The sequence below is a fragment of the Ochlerotatus camptorhynchus genome, unplaced genomic scaffold, assembly GCF_037179485.1.
Source record: "Ochlerotatus camptorhynchus isolate MF236.1 unplaced genomic scaffold, CSIRO-AGI_Acam_v1.1 ptg000300l, whole genome shotgun sequence".
NCBI lineage: Eukaryota > Metazoa > Arthropoda > Insecta > Diptera > Culicidae > Ochlerotatus > Ochlerotatus camptorhynchus.
The window spans coordinates 1518247-1541900 of NW_027040788.1; the positions used below are offsets into that span (position 1 = coordinate 1518247).

General features: G+C 41.2%; 2 protein-coding genes across 4 annotated transcripts in view; one reads left to right on the forward strand and one right to left on the reverse strand.

Annotated features, from left to right (window-relative positions):
• Positions 1-584: 584 nt before the first annotated feature.
• On the forward strand, positions 585-1081 carry LOC135707001 (uncharacterized). Its single transcript, XM_065228719.1, has 2 exons — positions 585-1005; positions 1053-1081. The coding sequence occupies exons 1-2, from the start codon at positions 585-587 to the stop codon at positions 1079-1081; spliced, it is 450 nt and encodes a 149-aa protein (XP_065084791.1).
• Positions 1082-1691: 610 nt separating this feature from the next.
• The window catches only part of LOC135706994 (transmembrane protein 47), a 139797-nt gene continuing 117834 nt past the window's right edge, over positions 1692-23654 (reverse strand). For 2 of the 3 annotated variants that reach the window (XM_065228710.1, XM_065228713.1), the window contains 6 exons: positions 13914-13992; positions 13660-13846; positions 13428-13577; positions 5219-5281; positions 3454-3671; positions 1692-3372 (listed from right to left, as the gene is read on the reverse strand). In XM_065228710.1, coding sequence (XP_065084782.1) covers positions 3493-3671; positions 5219-5281; positions 13428-13577; positions 13660-13846; positions 13914-13992 — 658 coding nt within the window. In that variant the 3' untranslated portion in view covers positions 1692-3372; positions 3454-3492. The remainder of the gene's footprint in view (positions 3373-3453; positions 3672-5218; positions 5282-13427; positions 13578-13659; positions 13847-13913; positions 13993-23654) is intronic. The other variant, XM_065228711.1, reaches the window with a different exon arrangement.

Consider the following 23654-nt stretch of genomic DNA (forward strand, 5'->3'; position numbering starts at 1 on the left):
TACACTCGGAAAACTCTTGGAGAGGATCATCCTAAACAGACTGTCGAAATGCACGGAGAATGTTCGGATTCCGGAAAGGGAGATCAACGGTGGATGCAATTCGGACAGTGGTCTAGAAAGCCGAGAAGGCGTCCAAACAAAAGCGGAGAGGAGATCGATATTGCGTCGTGATAACGATCGACGTCAATAATGCGTTCAACAGCGCCAGCTGGGATGCCATCGTCGAAGCGCTGCATAGAATGAGGGTCGAGAGATCGATTATGATCACAGCGGGAGTTCCACAAGGCTCCATCCTTGGTCCAACACTTTGGAACGGGATGTACAATAGCGTGCTAATGCTGAAGCTGCCCAAAGAAGTTGAGACCGTTGGCTTTGCAGACGACGTCGCCTTGACGGTAACAGGCGAGACGCTGGAAGAGGTGGAAGTGTTGGCAACCGAGGCAATTGACATGATTGGTAACTGGATAGCCCATCACAAAACGGGAGTATTATTGGTCAGTAACTGTAAAGCGATGCAGGGTGCAGAGATCACCGTCGGGTAGCACGCCATAACCTCGAAGCGCGTGTTGCAATACCTGGGAGTGATGATCGATGACCGGTTAAACTTCAACAGCCACGTCCAATTTGCCTGTAAGAAGGCTTCGAAGGCCATCAACGCGATAGCTAGAATCATGCCGAACAACTGTGGTCCCAGCAGTAGCAAGAGGCGTCTTCTGGCCAGTGTGTCATCGTCGATACTGAGGTATGAAGACACAGCCTGGGTTGCAGCGCTGGAAACGAAGCAGAACCAAAGGAAACTTAGCAGTACGTTCCGACTCATGGCCATGCGAATCGTGAGTGCGTACAGAACCATATCGTCGGAAGCAGTATGCGTTATCGCCGGAATGATCCCTATCAACATCACCCTGGTGGAGGACAGCGAGTGCTACAGGCACAACAACAGGAAAGTTGTGAAAGCGGAGTCGTTGGCTAAGAGGCAACAGGAGTGGAACACGGCGGAGAACGGTAAATGGAAACATACTAATACCGATTCTTTCGATCTGGGTGAACAGAAAAAACGGAGAAGCCAACTTCCACCTAACGCAGTTCCTCCCTATCCTCCTTATCCAAATCAAACCAAAGAATCCTCACTGCCAATTGAAAAACAAGCATACAAAAAAAAAGTGCTATGGGACTAATGAAATAATAGCAAACTGAAGAAAACAGCGTAATACTAATTTTGGTTTTGTAGTTAAAACTCTTTATTGAAATTCAATCGATGATAATTACATATAATTTAGTGTAGCGATACCTATTTACACAATTGACAGATATTTCAATTAATTTGATCTAGGTTTTACTCAATTCGCAATTTTGTATGTTCATAATAATAGAGGATGTAGTTTCTTAGTACATGGTTTTTCTCTCTCTTGATTGTGTACGTGTTACGAATAGCTGTATGTATACGACAAGAGATTCTATAGCTTTCCTGTTCGGAATAGATGGATGGAAATGAGATTTACCAATTTAAAGGAAGAATGTTTACACTAGCAGAAATGGCAATACCAGAATGAACACAGACTGTAAATTTACTAGCAAGAACTAAGAATGGGAATATAAGGTGTCTCGAATGGTTCGTTTGATTTGTGCTGTTCTCGTCTTCTAATCTCGCCACTTTCGCTTTTTCCTTCGTCTGCTAGAACGATGCTTAATTTTGGGAAGGGGGTGAGTATAAAATGATTACACTATGTAAATCTGTGTCTACATTCGACGACCGACGTTTCGTGGAAGATGTTTCCGCATTTCATTCATTTGTAAAAAAGTGGATATGATTTTGATTATTTGTGTGAACCGTATTTCACAATATATATTATCGTTCTAGGTATTAGAAATCCAATCTAGAGAAACAAAACGTTCGTTTGCAAATCCGTACATGCCAACCGTTACATCATCCTGTAGAAGAAGGCAGTCAAGAGTAACTACTACTTGTAAAAGTGTGTCTATTGTGTGTGTGTGTGTTTGTGATTTGTTCTTTACTGTCCTTGATGTTTTTAGAACAAACTGTTCGATATGGAGTGTATTGCATTGTTCTTCAATTTTAAATGAGTGAGTGTAGTTGATTTCGGCTTCCTCTGCTTTGTCAGAATGTGAGTGTGTTTGCTGTTATTTCAGAGTGGTGTACTGTGATTCTTAGTTCTGGTGATGAGAAAAGGGTTGTGTTTATACAAGTTATTTGCTGTGTCCATTGTTAAGAGTAGAAAATTCGTTCCGATACTATTCGCTTGTATAAGAAAGACCACATTTTCTTCTGTGTTTTATCTCCCAGAATAAAAACCTTAAACTATCATAACACAAAACAAAAATCTTAAAAAACAAATCAATTTGTCGAGTAAATATTTTACAATAGTACTTGTAGTAGTAGTAGTTGTAGTAGTTATAGTTCGCTAATGAATTCCTTCTGTTATATGTGTTTCACATGATCTTCTTCGCAGATACACTTACTGAATTCTCTTTCGGAAAAAATTTGGTTGTATAAATAGAGTCGTTTCCTTATTTCTTCCTTGTTGTTTCAATAAATACGTGTTTCTTGTATAAACTAGTTTAGCATTGTTTTGTTTTACGGCGCCTCACCCTTGCCCATGTCACGTTCTTTTGCTGTAGCTGTTGTTGTAGTTGTACGTTTCATATATCTAATCAGATCTTATCATTGCTTCAGATCGGCTGCGTGACGACATTCTTGATGTTTACCGGCTTATCTAATTGCTTTTTAATAACTTCTCAAAAAATCGCGTTCATTCTCCGCATTGTGGTCTTGCTGCTGCTGCTGCTGTCTTCCTGCTTGCGTGGTGGTTCCTTTTGATATTCCAGGGTTTGAATTCTTCTTTTTTAAAGGTTAAATTTTGAGTATTTCCAGCGAGTGTCTATAACTGAACTGCCTAACGTCTAAACATAAAAATGAACCGTGTTTTGCTCGTTTTACTTTTGGTTTCACTGAGATTGTGTGGTCTAAAGTTTCCCTACGTTTTGTTTTCCGTAATGTTGTTTCCAGTTTTACAAAAATCTTGGCAACAGACTTGCAATCAATTTGGCTTAATGAAAATCTCGAACCAAGTAGAAGCTGGCCTGTGACTATTTTGGAAACGAAAATTTATCGCTCATCGATCGAGTGCCAAAAATCGGGAACGCTCCAACGATAGCAATCAACATTCATTCGGTTGTTTAGAGCACATTTAATATGATTTAGGTATCGTTTTTAGCTTCTTGCATGTTTTTGTTCTCTAAGTAATTAGATTTTCCTTTTTTTCACGGTTTCTGTTTGGTACATCATCTCTATAACACTTTTCTTTGAGAGGATTGTGAACGACAATTAGTTTTTCTCGTTTTCGTTTAAAACTGAAAAAAAAAATGGAACAGAAAGGGTAAAGCAATGTAGATTTTAAAGTAGGTATAACAATGAAACGGTAGAATACTCACAGCCTAAAGTACAACATCGGGCAGGGCGTGTGGCCGGGCCTAGTCTCGCATCGAGGCGTCGTGTACTATTTTCCTCTCCTTGTAGTAGATCTCTTCGGATTCCTTGTCGCACAGCAGCAGCACGACGGCACCGAATAGGAAGATGGCAGCACCCCAGCCGACACCGTACGCCCAGCCGAATTCCCACACCGGACGGTTTCCTGCAATGAAGTTCGGATCTACGATCAACCGAGGGCATGCTCCGGGGTTCTTATGATCAGAAGCAGGTGGCTCGTGCCACCACGAACTCACACAAACACAAAAACACGGAAAATTCTTCACAGTGCGGTGTGGTACATTTCATTGGAAGCTTTGACAGATGATGCTTGAAAACAATAAACAAAGACCTGAGTTTTAAGCTTTTTTCTTAGTCAGTAAAGTAAGGCACGGTATTACCAAACCGGAGGCGGCGGGTTCGATTCCCAGTCCGGTTCGGCTTGGACATGTTCTTGGGCATTGATAACTCATTGTGCTTGCGACACAATATACAAAAACTCATGCATTGGTTGGCATACAAAGCTATCGAAAGTGTTTCAGGAAGACTAAGTTGAGAAGTTGAGATCTGACAAAAGCTCATGTAAGCTATTAGGTTCTCTTCAGTGCCTGTAGTTCAGCCATTGAAGTTCTACAGACTCAATGAGGTATGATATGATGTCCAGACTAAATTTTTGAACCTGCAGAGCTCCGCGGAGCCCCATAACATCATGGCAATTTGAAATTCGTGCTAGTTGCTTGAGCTGGTGAAGCTAGTGAACTAGCCCATAAACTATCATAGATCTACCATCCAGTGTTGGAAAAGTTCGTGAGTCATAGTGAGTTTTCGTAACGCAAAAGTAAGTGAGTAGAGGGAGAGGGTATTCTGGAAACGCGATAAAATGTCATGTATTAGATAGGCATCTCCACGCGAAATGACGAATCGAAGGTAATTTCACGACATGTTACCCTCATTTTTCACCTTCGAAATTTGACAGACTGAGGTGGCTCGTTTACGATTTTTTCGTAAACAATCCACCTCAATCTACCAAGCTCGCAAGAGCAAAAAGTTAGGTTAAAACGACGAGCACTTCCCTATCGGAAAACATGCGAGATTACGAAGTTACGGCGTTTGCGAAAAAGCTTGTTTTCAAACATTATCTGTGTGGAGGTTTCAAATAAATTCACATCACCATTCAACGAAGAATATGACGACTTTCACTGGAAATTGGACAACAACGAACGCGTTGGATAGGGTTCTGTTAATTTCGATCGACACCTTTTATCAAAAGATGCTTGTGAATAGCGTGAAAACCAATAATCGTTAATTTTAATAAAGCCAATTCTGAAGTCCCTTTTCAGATGCGATTGGAAAACCGGAACACCGGGATACTCAATGTTGCTGTTCTTCTTCCGGGAAGGATATGAGCAACAGTGTAAGAAGGGGAACCGTTCAATGATTCAAGATTCCGAATTCCGGGAAAATCTGCAAATCTCGATTACATTTTCAAAGGGACGTATCTGCAAACAATAATTCAAACGTCAATTTGTCGAAACTCTTAGTACTCGCACGCAAACTAACAATACCGTTTTGCTGCTGCTAAGACTTTCGACAAAAGCAGATACGTCCCTTTGAAAAAGTTTATTTCGAAGCATTTATTGTCGTGAAAAACGCATAAAACGGATAATGGACTTGAAATCATTGAATGGTGACACCCTTCCGATGCTGCGAATACTTAAAGAATTGTCCCACCTAGATTGAGTTCTGCCGCGAAGCACACCGGGTAAAGGATGAGGGCCACTAGCAGGGAGATTACTGAAACGAGAAATAAAATGCATATTGTACCAATTATTGTTAATGGAGTGCTTGTTTTGTTCGTCGGTCAGGCTGTTTGTTGCCAGATTATGGGAAAGAATGAGCTTATCGGGATCATCATTACTGTCACTGCGGGTTGGAAAAAATCTCAGGAAGGGATGCGAAGTTTGAAGGTGAGCAATTTGTTTCTATAGTGGAAGTTAGTGATTCTTTGAATAATGTATTATTTACGTAGTTTGTCCAGCTCATTGCACTAGATAGTATTTATATAAATCAATTTATCAGCAACGTGTCAAAAGGGTGAAACTGCTTTTGTCAACAAATGCTTTAGCCGTCGATTTCTCCCGAATAAAAGCGCACACATGCAATCAAACAACACCACGTAGAGGAATGTTTCCTCCACCAGATGGTATGATTAGTTTGCAGGACTCGCAGGGCTATGCATGCTCGAAACAAAGAAAAGAAAATGAACTCTCCGCCGAATCGCTTCATGTAAGTCATTGTGTTTCTTGTTATCGAGTCACGATGAACATTATCGAGTCACGATGAACATTTCTCCTTTCAAACTTGACTTGACTATCGCTAGTTTCGTTCGTCAAGTGCTTCAGTTCATTTCATTTGAAGCGAAGACTTGTTTCAATTGACGCAATGAATGACTTGAAAACTGCTTTCTTCGTTTTTTTTTCACTTTCACTTCAATTCGGGGTCATTCGACTTGTTACGCATCGTGTCGTCAAGCATCAAAATATAGTATCCGCACAATATCGGTTGCCGATAGGGATGGCATCCGGATTATATATAGTAATAATATATTATTTTATGTTAAATGAAAATTAAAATAACGAGGCCATTCTGGAGTCCAAGATGGCGGCTATCGGTTTCAGGAAAAGTCTCAAATACTTCGTCAAATACCCTACAATGTGGGTATTTTCGAAACGGGGACGACGCGAAGGTGCCGGAAATCGATGATACCCAACGCCATTTTGGAATTCAAAATAGGGACAATTGGTTTTCGGAAGTGTTTTTTTTTTTCCCTGATTTGTTTTCCGTGCTGAGCACCAATGCTACCGACGCCAAGGTGGCAGCTCTCACACCTGGACCCTACCTATCGACCCATCAACTCATGAACCGGGGACCAACGGCTGATCAGAGATGTTATGCCTCAGAACATCCCGACTGGGATTGAACCCAGGCCTGCTGGGGTGAGAGGTAATCACGCTTACCACTACACCACCGGCACCGCTTGGTTTTCGGAAGTGTCAAATACCCTAATGTCAAAAATCGATATCCGACGCTATGTTGGAATCCAATATGGCGGCCATCAAGTTTCATAAAACGTGTCAAATACCCTAAGATATGGGTATTTTTGGAACGGGGACAACGCGTGGATGCCAAAAATCGATATCCGACGCTATGTTGGACTCGAATATGGCAGCCATTGGGTTTCAGAAAGTGTCAAATCAGTGCTAACATTTGAAAACGGCACAAAAGCCATTTGTAAACAAATGGTTTGTGGGCCCTTTACTCACTACTTGAAGTACACCCACGCGACACAACAGCAACATCGGGTAGAGGAAATTTTCCCCTTCCTGACGATGCTGTTGGTTTGCGTGGGCGTTCTTCGGGTAGCGAGTAAAGGGCCCACAAACCATTTGTTTACAAATGGCTTTTGCGCCGTTTTCAAATGTTAGCACTGAAATACCCTGCACTATTGTTATTCTTAGAACGGGGACAACGCGTAGATACCGAAAATCGGTATCAGATACCATTTTGGAATCCAATCTGGCGGCCATCAGGGTTCATAAAGCGTCAAATACTCTACAATATGGTTATTCTCGGAACGGGAACAACGCGTAGATGCCGAAAATCGATATCCGATGCCATGGTGGAATCCAATATGGCGGCCATTAGGTTTCATAAAAAGTGTCAAATACCCTAATATCAGGTTATTTTTTCGGAACGGGGACCAATCCGATTCCCACGACGCGTAGATGCTGAAAATCGAATTCGATGCCATATGCAGGCCATTTAACACTTCTTTTGAAATCGGAAGCCACCATCTTGAATTTCAAGATGGCGTCGGATATCGATTTCTGACTTCTAGATGTCACCCCGATTCCAAAAAAAAACCCACATTGATCGATATTTGACAGTATTTCACAGTTTTTCTGAACCAAAGCCGCCATCTTGGATTTAAAGACGGCGTGACATCAATTTTCGGCATCTACGTCTCATCCACATTCTGAAAGTAACCATATTTTAGGATATTTGACACTTTTCCGCGTATCGGAAGTCGCCGATTTCGGCTATCGGCATCTAGACACCATCCCGATTTCAAAAATACCTATATTGATGGGTATTTGACAATATTTCCCATTTGTTCTGAAATCGGAAGCAGCCATCTTGTATTTATAAATGGCGTCGCATATCAATTTTCGATCTGTAGACTTCATACTGATTACAACCATATCAATATTGATGTGTATTTGACTGTATTTCCACTTTTCATTGAGTCGGAAGCCGCCATCTTTGATTTCCAAATGGCGTCGGATATCGATTTTCATTCTCTAGACATTATTCCGATTCCAAAACTACCTTTATTGATAGGTATTTGATAGTATTTCCCACTTTTTATTAAACTGGAAGCCGCCATCTTGGATTTTAAAAAGGCGTCGAAAACCAATTTTCGATCTCTAGATGTCACCCCGATTCAGAAAAATACCCATATTGATGTGTAAACAAACCACCCGACAATGATAAATTTGACATCCACGTTTTTCTTAACCAAAGCCGCCATCTTGGATTTAAATACGGCGTGACATCAATTTTCGGCATCTACGTCTCATCCCCATCCTCAAAATAACCATATTTTAGGGTATTTGACACTTTTCCGCATATCGGAAGTCACCGTCTTGGATTTCAAAATGGCGCCGGATATCGATTATCGGCCTCTAGACGCCATCCCGATTCCAAAAATACCTACCCATCAATATTTGACAATATTTCCCATTTGTTCTGAAATCGGAAGCAGCCATCTTGGATTACTAAATGGCGTCGCATATCAATTTTCGATCTGTAGACTTCATACTGATTACAACAATATCAATTTTGATGTGAATTTGACTGTATTTCCACTTTTAATTAAGTCGGAAGCCGCCATCTTCGATTTCCAAATGGCGTCGGATATCGATTTTCATCCTCTAGACATCATCCGGTACAGTACTTTTTATTAAACTGGAAGCCACCATCTTGGATTTTACAATGCCGTCGAATATCAATTTTCGATTTCTAGACGTCTCCCCGATTCAAAAAATGCCCATATTGAAGGGTAAACCAACCACCCGACAATGATAAATTTGACATCCAATGCACAGATCTATGTGCATACGCTTAAATGAACCGAAGGAACAATCAACAAAAGCCATAAAAACTGTGCGAATTTGGATCGAAAAGCTTCGGTTCGGCTGGTAAACGGCTGGACAATGCGTACCATTGATAATTCGCGTATCTGCAGGTATAAAATAGACCCCACCAGCGGTCCTTAGCCTCTTGTCCAGTAACTCCTATCCTAACTTCCCCGCGGTGTCGGCTGGGGTACGAGTAACCATAGGGAAGATCGGGTAACCAACCCCGGTGGGACCTTGGTAGTATGCTGACAGGGAAAGAGGGAGGGGGGGACTCCTCTCTGGGGAGTGCAGTCTTCGAGCGTCTGACCACCATGGAGGTACGGCTCAAAACGGCGTCTGTTTTCCATGTTAGGAGCGGCTGATCAACCTCCTGGAGCCAGCGTGGGACTCTAAACAGTGCTGTGCACGATGGTCCCCCGGCGAGACAATGAAGGTTGGTGCAGGCCCTACAAGCCAGCCGTAAAAAAAAACAAAAGTACAGGAAACAAGCAATGTAAATACGGACCGGAACAATCGGCATAGACCCAAGCAACGAAAACGGACTAACGATTGGAAACTCGGAACATGGAACTGCAAGTCTCCCAATTTCTTGAGAAGTACCCACATTATTTCCGATTTATTGAGGGTCCGCAAGTTCGAAATCGTAGCGCTGCAGGAGGTTTGCTGGAAAGGATCGTCGGTCGTACGTATAGAGATGGTTATACCATCTACCAGAGCTGCGGCAATACACATGTGCTGGGTACAGCTTTCATCGTGATGGGCGAAATGCAGAAGCGCCAATCAATAGCAGAATGTGCAAGTTGACGATCAAAGGCCGTTTCTTCAATGTCAGCATAATCAACGTGATCGGAGATCTTAACGCTCAGGTCGGCCAGGAGGAGGAATTCAGACCGGTTATAGGAAAGTTCAGCGCTCACCAGCTAACGAACGCCAACGACCTTAGAATCATCGATTTCGCCGCCTCTAAGAACATGGCCATAACGTAGTACCTACTTCTTGCATAGCCTCCCATATCGGTACACCTGGAGATCACCGCAGCAGACAGAATCGCAAATCGACCACGTTTTGATCGACGGAAGGCACTTCTCGGACATTATCAACGTCAGGACCTATCGCGGCGAAAATGTCGATTCGGACCACTACCTTCTAATGGTCAAGGTGCACCAAAAACTTTCCGTTGCCAACAACATTCGGTACCGACGCCCGCCACGGTACAATCTGGAGCGACTGAAGCTGCCCGAAGTCGCAACTGATTACGTGCAATGCCTCGACGCAGCGTTGCCGGATGAGGGAGAGCTCACCAAAGCCCCTCTTGAGGACTGCTGGAGCAATGTGAAAGCAGCCATTAACAGCGCTGTTGAAGGCGCTGTTGGGTTCGTGGAGCGGAATCGACGGAACGATTGGTTCGACGAAGAGTGTCAGATGATTTCGGACGAGAAGAACGCAGCGCGGGCGGCGATGCTGCAGCAAGGAACCCGTCATAATGTGGAGCGATATAAACAGAAGCGAAGACAGCAAACCCATTTTTCCCGGGATAAGAAGCACCGCCTGGAAGAGCTGGAGTGCGAAGAAATGGAGCAGCTGTATCGTTCTCAAGAAACACGCAAGTTCTACAAGAAACTCAACGCATCCCGCCAAGGCTTTGTGCCGCGAGCCGAAATGTGTCGGGATAAGGAAGGGGGTATCCTAACGGACGAACGTGAGGTGATTCAAAGGTGGAAGCAGCACTACGATGAACATCTGAACGGCACAGAGGCGGAGGACCAAGGCGGCAGGAGGAATGGCTTCGTCGGTACAGCGGATGAGGGGGACATGCCAGCTAGCTCCCACGATAGGCGAAGTTAAGGATGCTATCCGACAGCTTAAGAACAACAAAGCAGCTGGGAAAGATGGTATCGGAGCGGAACTTATCAAAATGGGCCCGGATAAGTTGGCCACTTGTCTGCACCGACTGATAGTCAGGATCTGGGATACAGAACAGCTACCGGAGGAGTGGAAAGAGGGAGTAATATGCCCAGTATATAAAAAAAGGCGACAATCTAGAATGTGAGAACTATCGATCGATCACTATTCTTAACGCGGCCTACAAAGTGCTTTCCCAGAGCATCTTTCGCTGTTTATCGCCGCTAGTAAGCAGATTTGTGGGAGCAAGCCGGTTTTGTGGACGGGCGATCGACAACGGACCAAATCTTTAAGTTGCGGCAGATCCTCCAAAAGTGTCGTGAATATCAAGTCCCTACGCACCACCTATTCATCGATTTCAAGGCCGCTTATGATACTATTGACCGTGAAGAGCTATGGAAGATTATGGACGAGAACGGTTTTCCCGGGAAGCTGACTAGACTGATCAAGGCTACGATGGATGGTGTACAGTGCTGCGTGAAGATATCGGGTGCGTTATCGGACCCGTTTGAAACTCGCAAAGGACGTCGACAAGGCGATGGTTCTTTCCTGTCTCCTGTTTAACATTGCGCTAGAAGGTGTTATGGAACGTGCGGGCTTTAACATGCGGGGTACGATCTTCAATAAGTCCAGCCAGTTCATCTGCTTCGCTGATGACGTGGACATTGTCGGAAGAACGTTTCAGGCTGAATCGTTAAGCAGAGAATGTTGGATTAAAGGTGAATACGTCGAAGACAAAGTATCTTTTAGCTGGAGGAACCGAGCGGGATAGGGCTCGCATAGGCAGAAGCGTGACAATCGACGGAGATGAGTTCGAGGTGGTGGATGACTTTGTGTACCTCGGATCATTGGTGACGTCGGATAACAACTGCAGCAGAGAAATTCGTCGGCGTATTATTGCCGGAAGTCGTGATAACTACGGTCTCCACAAGACCCTGAAGTCGGCTAAACTTTACCTCCGTACTAAATGTACCATGTACAAGACGCTGATAAGACCGGTAGTTCTCTACGGACACGAGCCGTGGACGATGCTCGAGGAGGACCTGCAAGCACTGGGTGTTTTCGAACGACGAGTGCTTAGGACCATCTTTGGCGGGGTATGTGAGAACGGTGTATGGAGGCGAAGGATGAACCACGAGCTGGCGCAATTCTATGGCGAACCCTGTATCCAGAAAGTGGCGAAAGCTTGACGGGTACGATGGGCGGGACACGTTTTAAGAATGCCGGACAACAATCCCGCAAAAATGGTGTTTGCCTCGAATCCGGCCGGTACAAGACGAAGAGGAGCACAACGAGCAAGATGGTTAGACGAAGTGGAACAGGATCTTGGAAGTGTCCGAGTGAATTGGCGTAACATTGTGATGCAGGTGCAATCCTGAGGGATGTCGGACCAGGATAAGTAAAAGTAAGCTTCGCCTCAATGCAAAAGTAAGTTCATTTGACAATGAAAGAAGAAATGAACCAGGTCAAGCCAAAACAAACAGCATCGAAACTGATCGAAAGTGGTTCTGTTGATGTTGACGGGGATCTGCTCGAAGAGAAGACAGAACGACTTTCAATTGAAAGTGATGGTTTACAGCTTCATCGTCACTTGATGATTTTCGATTCAAAGTGACTTTGTGGGGCCCCTTTGCACGAGTGAGCTTTTATTTGCGAAAACTCGGTGGTTGGAGTAATTGACCACTTTGTCAAGCTGTTTTGGCTTGACTTTCTACCAGCGATTTCACAAAACTGGACCAACTAATTTCTATTTTTTTATGAAACACACAAATGTTGGTTACTTTTCTCGAGGTTCTAGAAGAAAAAATCTCAAAATAATGTTTTATTTAAAAGTTCGAATGGTAGTAAATGTCATTTTAACTACTCGAATGAAGTGGTTAATTGTTTACAAAAGCAGTTTGCCCTTAAGAAATGTTAGCATCGAATTGATCGACTCTGCAATTAGACACAACTATGGTATATAGTCGCTATATTCATAGTCTGGCGGATAGAATTTCGATCTATCAAAAAGCGGAACCAATTCAATATATTGTAGACCAACAATTGAAAAGGTCCTATCAACTATACTATGATGCGTACGACTGAAAATCGTAGCGACATTTCTCGCTTGCATCACTGGTTTCGCTAAGTCGCTAATGACGTCGGAAGTCGCTAGTCGCACTATACAGACATTAGTGTTAAAAAAGTAGAAGAGTTTGGAATATAGTCGACTTTCGCTCGTTGGGCTAAACTCATAGCCCACTTAGGCTGTGAACCATTTGCCGAGTTAAATTTAACTCGTAGTTAAAAGTGACATTTCGAAAGTTATTTCTTATGTTCGAAAATCCCCGTGCTGTCGATCGACCGGTTTTCGAGCCACGGTCGTCAAAATTTAACTTCTTGTCTGACAGAAATAACCACGCTCGGATAGCTCGGATAGTTAAAATAATCCACCAAATGGTTCAGAGCCTTAGTGAAAAGCTTTCGTTAGTTGGGCTGAGCTGTCAAAGCTGAAAATTGGTTGTTGGATTCATCGATTGTATATTACCATCACAAACGTTTAGCAAATATTCAAATTGTTCATGCATGAACCCTTCGAAAAGGAATCAGCACTATCAGAAATTAGGTTTGACGTCGATTTAGGTGGGCTACAACAGCCCAACTAACGGAAGCCCAACGAGCGAAATTCGAAAGTACTGCAAACCGCTGACCACCTGCAAACCGCTGAAAATGAGATATGGGTAGGAATCCTCAAACTGTACATAGTGAAACAGATTGTCCTAAATCATATGGCGGTGGGGGATATTTTGGACAGTTTGAAACAGTAAATGGAAACAGCGATGGGTTCGATTACTTACATGCCACCATCATGACAAGCACGGCGACGCGGTAGTACTTGTACTTGCGGTTGTGATCCTGCGTGTTCAGCCCGAGACCGGTCAGTATCGTCGCTACAATATCGGTGAAGAGTGTAATAATACAAAGGCCAGCGGTGGCTTTGATGTAGGCTGTGGGGAGAGTGAAGAGAAGAGTGGTTTTAGTTTCTACTAATGATTCCTTATTTGTTTACAGTTTGATATTGCTACTTACTGACATCGCGGCTGGAGTAGCAACCGGCAGGATCCTGCAGATTGAACGGCAGTGGTGGCGAGTAATCTTCCTCGATGCAGTGCACAAACAATCCCTGACGCCAGCTCTCCGCCATCAGCCAATCGGTGGAGGTGAGTGCGAGAATCATTAATATTCCCACTATCACTCCACAGATGAAGGCAATTACCTGAGGGAAAGAAAGATGATGATGACGCCATCATATAGCTTTTAAAAGCAAGCAAACGAAGTCTTACCTTGAGCGGCCTAGTGATGGTGACGGTTTCGATCGTCGTCGTTGGAGCCATCCTGTCAGGAGAGGGACCACGTACGGTGCTGTCAACGGCAAAGAGAAGGAGAAAAGAAAGTCATGAGTACTTTGTGATACTTAAAGTAAGAAAAATTAGATCATATTAGTAAAATTAAAACTTTCTGCTGGAAGCCTGTCTTACGATAGAAAGCGCAAACACACTTTTTGGCGGAACAAAATGAAAACTTATACTACCTCAGGAAGCGGAACGGAAGATGCTTCTTGGTTTATTGCCTGGTCCCTGGAGGATAAGAATCTCGCAAACTGGCAAGGCGATGCTGCTACCGGGCAAGTGATTTTTCGCTCACCTGCGGTCGCCAGTAAATTACAAACTTTTCTTTTATTCCTACGAAGAAGCTTTTTCACTTGTCTTCTGCTACTGCGGAGGCCGGGAAAAAGTAGCAAGCAGATAGCGTTTCTCAGGAAAAAATAGGCGTCGTGGTTACAAAATGGATGCACAGTTAAAAGCAATCCAGCTTAGAGCTACTATTGATATCAAACATGTAAGAACAATCTAACTAATTTTAAGTCACTTTGTATGTTAATTCTTTTTGTGCAATATAAAAAAACGCCGATTTATGCGACGAAATCAGCTAACACTTTTGTTACAGTGTACATCGCTAGCTAGCGGTCGCATTGGGTAATGGAAAAGCTGCCTCCGCCCACCCACCAGTCAAACAGTATGGTGCAGGAGGAAAACTGAATTTTAACAAGGAAACCACACAAAAGGCAAAGTTAAAATTAACTCGCCAAAAATGCATCAACTCGAAAGTGCAGTTTACTTCTGCTGACTTATTCTCGTCCAAAATAGAAGCGACTATATAATGGCATTCATCAGGCGACATTTTTTTTTCCAAAGCTCATTTGGGTAAATATATTCCAGCACCGTGACAAGCCGCTCTATGTTAATTTTCTGCCGCAGCTTTTGTCCGGACGAGCTGAAATCTCTAGAATCGCGAACCAATGTTTGTATTTTTTAATTGTTTTTTTTTTTTTTGAGTGCAGCAAGTGCATGAAAATTAAGTTGCAGCGAAAAGTTTTCGAGCTTAATGAAACAAAACGGAAAAAGTTGACCAAAAGGCGGCCCAGGCACAGCTGGGTCTCATTTGCGTTTAAATGGAATAAGGTTGGAAGGAAGGCAGCAGAGATTCATGCACCCCGGAAAGCGTAGGTATGAGAACGTGAACACTCGTTTTTCCTTGTGTAGTACACTTGTTGTGTGATGTTGTGCCGGAACATATAGCATGGCGGATAGGTGTGGGGGATGAGGTTGGACCGTACGTGGACTTGTTGGGTGTAAGATTTATGAAGGAAAATGTAATTACTTTGCCTTTGTCGACTTTTTTGTCCGAGTTGCAGGCGGATTGAAGCTTTTTTTTATTTTCTTTTCAGGAAGAAGATGTATGAACATGTACCGATTCAGTTTCTTGTGTGAAGTGATTACTTCATTATTAAGAGTGAAGGTTTCTTTTTTAATTCAATGTGGCATTTAACGGGTTTAATTTGGTTTAAACAATGTGAATAATTTCTATAATCGAGATTTGATTTGTGCGACTAATCTGAGATGCTTTAAATTCCATTTGCACTTGACTCTATTTCGATTAAATAAAATGCCGAAGATCGTAGGTTCAATCCTAGGCTTCTTCTCATTGTAGCAAGGATCGCATCGATTTTTTTTTCTGCTTCTAAACATGACCACTTATACTTGTCGACCACATGATTAATACATTTGATTCCATTTGAATAGCTTCATGTTGCCGGGTCATCATTTGTCGCGATTGATTTTTTGGAAGGATCTCGATAACCTGGTAGCGACCGTTTTTGCTCATGGAGCAGAAGCTTGTGGGTTACCCAGGATTTTTTTAAATAAAAATGGCCCACACTACTCATAGAACTCTGCTGGAATTGAAAGAAGTGGTATGCTTTGTAAAATATGAAATAAGGTACACTGGGGGAAGTGGGTCTGGAAAAAAATCAACAGCCAGCTACACCAAAATTGTGATTATCAACTTTAAATCTTGTGGTATGATTGAACTCATTTGTAGTCCCAAAACAGAATTTCATTAAAAACAAATTAAGGTTTGTGTCCGAAGCATGACCGCATTGTTGACGTAGAGCTACGAGATTGTTTTTGATACTCAATTCAATATTTCAAAATTAGTTATTTATATATTCAATGTCTTAATCAATGTTTAACTCATTATTCAGACATTTGAACCAAGGCGACATTCTTAATCCTAAATTAAAGATACAAATTTTCTAAATTCAGTGTCCATCCCATTCAAAATTAGGTTCCAAATATGTTTACTCAACTTTTAAGGAGTTCACACAAGCGATTTACTACTGATGGTATCATCGAAAGAATCTTTATATTCGAGTGTTGATTCGGCATGGATTGTGTGCGTTAGTTTTTGTTCATGATACATTTGCTGTATAACACTGGCGAATGGTCCAGCAACATGTAATGACACTGAATATGGATGGTCAAAAGCTGTTGCATAAAGTGAACATTAACTTTTCACATCGAATTACGTGGGTTATTGGGGGAGATTTTGTATTGCCAGGTTCCCAATTTTGCTTATATATTCTTAAGAAGTATAGCCATTGAAATACTATATTTCTGAAAACTTTTTCAGAGGATTTCCAACAAAATATAATCCCTAGTACCCCTCATGTCCTTGTGCTATCATGTCAAAACATCATGACAACATTCATCTCACGCCACAAAACATGCAAACCAGTGGGTACCTCGATTAATGTCAGACACCCACTGCCCACTACTGTGGCGGCGATGTGGCATGTCAAAACATTATGCTGAAACATTGCATGTGGTGAACGTCAACATGATGTTAGTCAAGGTATTCACTAATATGGCGGCGGAGTGGCATCTGCTAGCATGGTAAAAAAGCTTGTCGAGGTTCGCCTTACGCCACATTACATCCACATAATCTTTTGGCATGTTGTATGATGCCACACCGTGGCCACAACAGTGGGTGCCTCGTCGCGTGTCCGCAGTTCGTTGTTCTAGGGTTATTTCGATTACACGAGTGAATCGCGTAAATGGAATATACGTAGTATGTGGGATTTGATTTAATTGGTTCCAAAATGAAATACCCCGTGATCCCGGCGATACAGGAAGTTACTGTGCTGGGCAAACATTTTCAGGTGACTAAGGTCTTTAGTCAGAGTTTAGTCACTAGACGGCGTATGAGATTTACTATGTGCTATTTATATCTCATGAGCCTGACTTTCATGGAAAATACAGTCCTCAACAATTTTTTTTTTCGGTGAAGAACAGGTTAGTTGCGAATGCTCCCGTTACGCGGCTCTATTGCATATGTGATGTTTACTACGTGCTTTATCACAAGATCCTGACTTACTAGGAAAATACAGTCTTCTACATAGTTGGTAAGCTAACCAAGTCATTTCAAATGATGGACAATAAGTGTGGAAGCTACTCACTACACGTCGCTAGTGTTCGTTAGAGCAATGGAGGCGAACCAGCCCCAGGCTGAAAGCCTCCCTAATAAAGATAAATTAATTAATTAATTCGTTAGAGCTTGTGCATGTATCATATCTTAAGACTTTGGCATTCTGGGGAATAACTGTTTGCTGCAAAGTTGTTCAGATGGCCAAGGTCACTGCAAAGTTGTCTAAAAAATATATGAAAACTTTCCCGAAGACACCCATTCACAGATTTTTCATACGTTGTTGCAAGCATGATTTACCACTTTTATGGATAATCCGGATCATCTAGACAACCTGTTTGTGGCCTCCAGGATGCATAATTCGGCATAATGCCAAATTCAGTCAGAAAACACATCAACAAGTGCTTGCGCAAAAAAACAACATGGAGCTCTAGAACCAGTTTCATGAATTGATCACTTTTACGGATGTTCGGGATCTCAAAGAAGATCAATATGTTGCATATTTTGGCCACAAATGAATGCACAAAAAATCATTTAGCTATAAGACCAGTTTAATGAATTTACCTCTTTTACGGATTTTCCGGATCTTCCATAGGACCATTATGTGATTACCAGGGTCCATATTCTGGCCACAATGTGAAATTCATTCTAAAAACACATCAACAAGTGTGTTCGCAAAAAAAAACAGTGAGCTCTAGAACCAGTTTCATGAATTGAACACTTTTACGGATGTTCCGGATCTCTCAATGGAGCCTTAGCCCTCCAGGGTACATATTTGGGCCAAAACTCCATATTTTTTCTTAAAACTCACCAATAAGTGCTTGCCGCTAAAAACACCGCAGCTCTAGCTCCAATTTCATGAATTTACCAGTTTTACGGATGTTACGGTGTCCCGCTGGAAGACAAATTCGTTCATTCATTTGGTGCTACAAAACTGAATACTCTTATTCGGCAAACGTGTCTGACACTTCACTCATTTGCGAATATCTATTCATGAAAAGTTACGAACCAGACACACGGTAGTTCAATGGCATGTTGACAGATTTCCAAACATTGATTTCTGGCCTCTAGGCGTTACTAATATTTCGAAAAAAAAAACCCGTATTGATAAGTACTTTTTCTGAAACCAGAAGTCGTCATCTTGGATTTCAAGATGGCGTCTGACATAGATTTTCGGCATCTACGTGTCATCCCGTTCCGAAAATACCCATGTTTTAGGGTATTTGACAGTATTTACCACTTTTTCTGAAATCGGAAGCCATCATATCTTGAATTTAAAAATGACATCGGACATCGATTTCCGGCCTCTAGATGTCATCCCGATTCCAAAAACACCAATATTGATTAGTATTTGACAGTATTTCACACTTTTTATGAAATCAGAAACTGCCATCTTGGATTTCAAAATGGCGTCGGATATCGATTTTTCTTAGGCATCATTAAGATTCCAAAAATGCCTATATCTATGGGTATTTCCCATTTTTCTTAAACTGAAAATCGCCATCTTGGATTTCAAAATGGCGTCGCATATAAATTTTCGATCTCTAGACGTCATTACGATTCCAAAATTACCCATATTGATGGGTTGGCATCAGTATTTTCTACTTTTTTTTCTGAAACCGATCATCTTGGATTTAAAAATGACTTCGCCCATCGTTTTCCAGCCTGTAGGCGACATGCCGATTCTAAAAATACCTATATTGATAGGTATTTGACAGTATTTCCCCGAAGGGGACGACACATCTAAATCTCAATTCTAGGTGCTCAACAAATCTCACACTGGCTAATCAATCTTCGAAAAATCTTCTTTCATTTCTCGCATCTACTTGCATCGTGCATCATCTTTTTGCAAGAAATCTTCAGAATCGTCATAAATCTTCTTACTATCTACTCAGCGTGCGCGCAGCTAACCGCAGCAAAAAATATGGTTTCCTTCATCGTAGATAGAGTCGCCCCCTCGTATTTCCCACTTTTTCTGAAACCGGAAACCGCCATCGCCAAAGCCAATTTCAAAATGACGTCGGATATAGATTTTCATTTTCTAGACACCATTCTGATTACAAAAATACTTATATTCATGGGTATTTGACAGTATTTCCCATTTTTCCTAAACTAAAAGCTGCCATCTTGGATTTAAAAATGGCGTCGCATATCAATTTTCGATCTCTAGACGTCACCCCGATTCCAAAAATATCCATATTGATGGGTCGGAATCAGTATTTCTCACTTTTTTTGAAATCGGAAGCCGTCATCTCGGTTTGCCTCGGATATCGATTTTCAGTCTCTAGCCGACATCCCTATTAAAAAAAATACCTATATAGGTATTTTACAGTATTTCCACCTTTTTTAAACTGAAAGCCTTGGATATTAAAATGGATCTTGGATATTAAAATGACGTCGCATATCGATTTTCGATCTTAAGACGTCACCCCGATTCCAAAAATATCCATATTGATAAGTAAACAAACCACCCGACAACGATAAATTTGACATCAACGCATGCGCTTAAATGAACCCAGTGAACAATCGACAAACGTCAGAAAAACAGCGCGAATTTGGACCGAACAGCTTCGCTTTAATGCGAAAGTAAGTTCATTTGACAATGAAAGACGAAATGAACACGAGTCAAGCCAAAACAAACAGCATGAAAACTGCTCGAAAGTGGTTCTGTTGATTTTGAAGGGAATCTGCTCGAAGAGAAGACAACATGACTTTCAATTGAAAGTGATGGTTGACAGCTTCGTCGTCGCTTGACGACTTTCAATTGAAAGTGACTTTGTTGGGCCCTGTTTAATGTACATTTATAAAGTTTTCACTTTATGTAATTCTTGTTGTGCGTTACTCATATTCAAACGTCAACGGTTTCGCATACTGAAAAAAAATTCTGAATTTTAACTGTCTCCTCTCGGTTAATTTGGAGTATAGTTGGCATAAACAACGAAATTGTTCACAAGCTTGTACACAACATTGCTGATTTATGCGATATGGCGCTATATTTTACATGAGATATCATGTAATTTTACGCCAAATCCAGCGTCAATAAAGTGTGCGCTATATATTGCAGAAATTTACATGAGTTTTTCATACGGTATATGAGTTACGAAAAAAAAGTAGTTCATGAGTCACATTTCGCGATCTATTTCTTCACATATCAGGAACGAAAAGTTGTGTTAGGAAGTTAGAACACAAAATATCTCTTAACATACGCTCTCTCTTGCTGGTGAGCAAGCATGGCAAAATTCACCAGCAGCACCACAGAAACTAAATAGCCATCCTCACCTACACAGAAATTCAAAACAACCCAAAATTAAGTTCTTTTCACTCATCTCCCATGTTCCGTACGATAAGCCAAATTTGGGTAAACCAGCTCAAAGTAGTTTGCATTTAAGCACGGCAAAAAAAATTACCCATCGCTAAGTTATTTTCAATTTTTTCTACCCAAAATTAAGTTCAATTAACTCAAATTTGGGTATATCGCATATTACTCAATTTTGGCTTCTCGTACGGAACTAGACGGTTGAGTCGAATCTTTCGTTCTATTTTTGACAACAATAGCGAGAGGAAATGAAACGGGCAGAGGTCAAATAACTCAAATTTGAGTTTAAAAAACCCAAGCGGTGGGTAGTTTTGTTTTTCTGTGTACAAACAGATTGCCGAATGAGTGTAAATTCTTCCAACCAAGTGACTTTGCAGGTTAGGATTGGGCGATCTTTAGAGAAAGATCGATCTTGATGGATCGATCTTACATTTGGTTCTAGAATCGATCCACTGATTAAATCAGTACCAAAGAATCGATCTTTGGTAGATCGATCTTATGGTTTTTGTTTTAAGTGACCTTTCTGACGTTTATAACTCGCACACTTTCGTAATCCCATTTCCAAGTGCTTAGTTTGATATCCTCACTTTCGCTCTAGCCAAAAATATTGGTTTGTTATTGTTATCCTCACTTTCGGACCATCAATACTCTTGCATATAGAATGGACTATACGCTTGTTTACGTTGGTACTTCAAGAAATTCTTTCCTTTATAATATTCAATAGATGATTCCTTGTGGAATCCACAAATGGCCACCACGTAGGCTATGCATGCACTTCCACTTCGAATTTTCAATTACACAAATCTCGGAAATCGGTGCCCCATTTCACCTGAAATTGCTACTTCATGTATGCTGCAGTGCAGCAAACGTGGAGTAACAATTTGAATGTTGCACGTGTCGTAGAAGCTGAAATTTCTGCACTTAAAGTTTCGAAGTGGTTCCGAGAATAAGGATGTCACAGCGATTCACCTTATGTTGTCGTGACGGTAAGGAGCAATAAAATCATCAAATGTTGCTGTATTCGTAAATATCGGAAACGCAAATAGTGACGTCATTGTAGGGAGCGATGCTGATGTTCACGTTATGTTCGTTTAATTTACCACGCAGCATGGGGTGAGAGTACCTCGTTTTTTGTAGATGTAAATACAATTACACAATTTAATTTTTTTTTTGAAGATCGATAAGATAGGAAGAAGAGATCGATTTTTTCGTTCTTTTCGTGGACAAAGAATCGATCCAAGATCGCCCAATCCTACTGCAGGTAGACTCGGAACCGATAAACTGAAAGGCAGCTCAACAATTTTCTCTTCCGAGGTAGAACCAGATTGAACGCGTAAAATCCGAACGCTAACGGTTTAACTAACCGAGTGAGATATTTTTCGGCTCAGTGATTTAAATCAGTTGAATTGGCCACAGCAGATTTACAGTATTTGCATGACGCTTACGTTTATGTTTTACAGTATAAAACTTTTCTCCATGTTAATACCAATTGAAATGAGTCAATTTATGTGAAAAGCTAAAACATAAAAAGTGATTCTTTCTGAAAAATTCTCACTCAGCCCACTCAGTAGAATCAACACTCAATACGAAACTATCGATTTTAAATTGGCTCACTACTTGACTAGCCTATTGGTCCCAAGCAAACGATTAACGTACCCCATTCTAGTCAAAATTCTAGTACTACGCAATGTTTGTTTTGATTCGCTATGAAAGTTTGACAGATAAAATGAGGGGTTAGCGGAATTTCTTATGTTTCGAGGGGTGAATCGATTAGCTTGGGACCGAAGAGAGTACCAGAGCTGAGCCAAAAAGTTGAGCACGTTATTTCGGGACCTTCTAGTCTTAGAGTTACCTCTATGGTAGAATGCAATCGAAATCGGTTCAGCATGAAAAAAAAAATAAGAGAGGAATTATCCACACAACTACACTAAAAATAATTCATGTTACGCTCAGCTGTCTGTTTTTCTCAATTTTCGCGTCACTTTTCAAAAGGTCCTTAGAAACAAATGTAAACAAATCGAGATAAGCGATACAAACTATTGCTCTTCTATCATTGTAAGTGATACAAAAACATCCATCCAAACTTACTTTCATTTATTTAAGATAATCACAGGTCAAAAATTGTCCAATGTACAGTTTGAAATGATGGGTACATGATTGTTAATTCGGTCATTCGGACTGTCTAACATGATTGGTGCTCATTTTCTAAAGGCGAGGCCAATCTAAACTTAGGTATTCTACTCTGAAATCTGTGAAAGGGAATCTATTATCATGTAGAACAAAACGTCCAGTGTAACATGCATTGATTATGTAATGAAGAAAAATCGTCCAATGTAACATGTCCGATGCACAACTTGACTAGTCAAAACGTCCTATGTGCTTTTTTCCTATTTTGTAGCATGAAATTCAAAGTAAAATTGTGATTTTACCGCTTCTACTGAATTTTTAACGTTATTATTCACTGACTACATTAAAAATAGTATTGCAAAATTGTTTCTAAGCAATTAAAATAATAATCTGTCGAACTTCAACTTCGATTTTTCTCAAAATGGTGGATATGTTACATTGGTCTATTTGAAAAGTGACGCGAGAATTCAGCGTTCATCGAAGAAAATAGAAGCAATGAGAATACAAACGAAATCAGTGCGGCTCGCACAAGCTACTGCTCGTGTCTGATATTGTATGCGTGTGAGTGAGTAGTACAGGGTGGTTCGGAATAACTGTCACTTTTAAAAATGGTCTTGACGATTGAACGCTTGCATGAATTTTTGATATTATTATTTTTCAGATAAACTAAATATATAATCTTCAACTTAGCATACTTTAATTCAAATCTCTCTCCCTTTACCTTAACTGGGCTAGTAACAAATTTGACACGAAAATTAACTACTGCTGGCACGATTTTCCAAGCATGGTTGCTTTGTACCTCTATAATGTGTGTGGG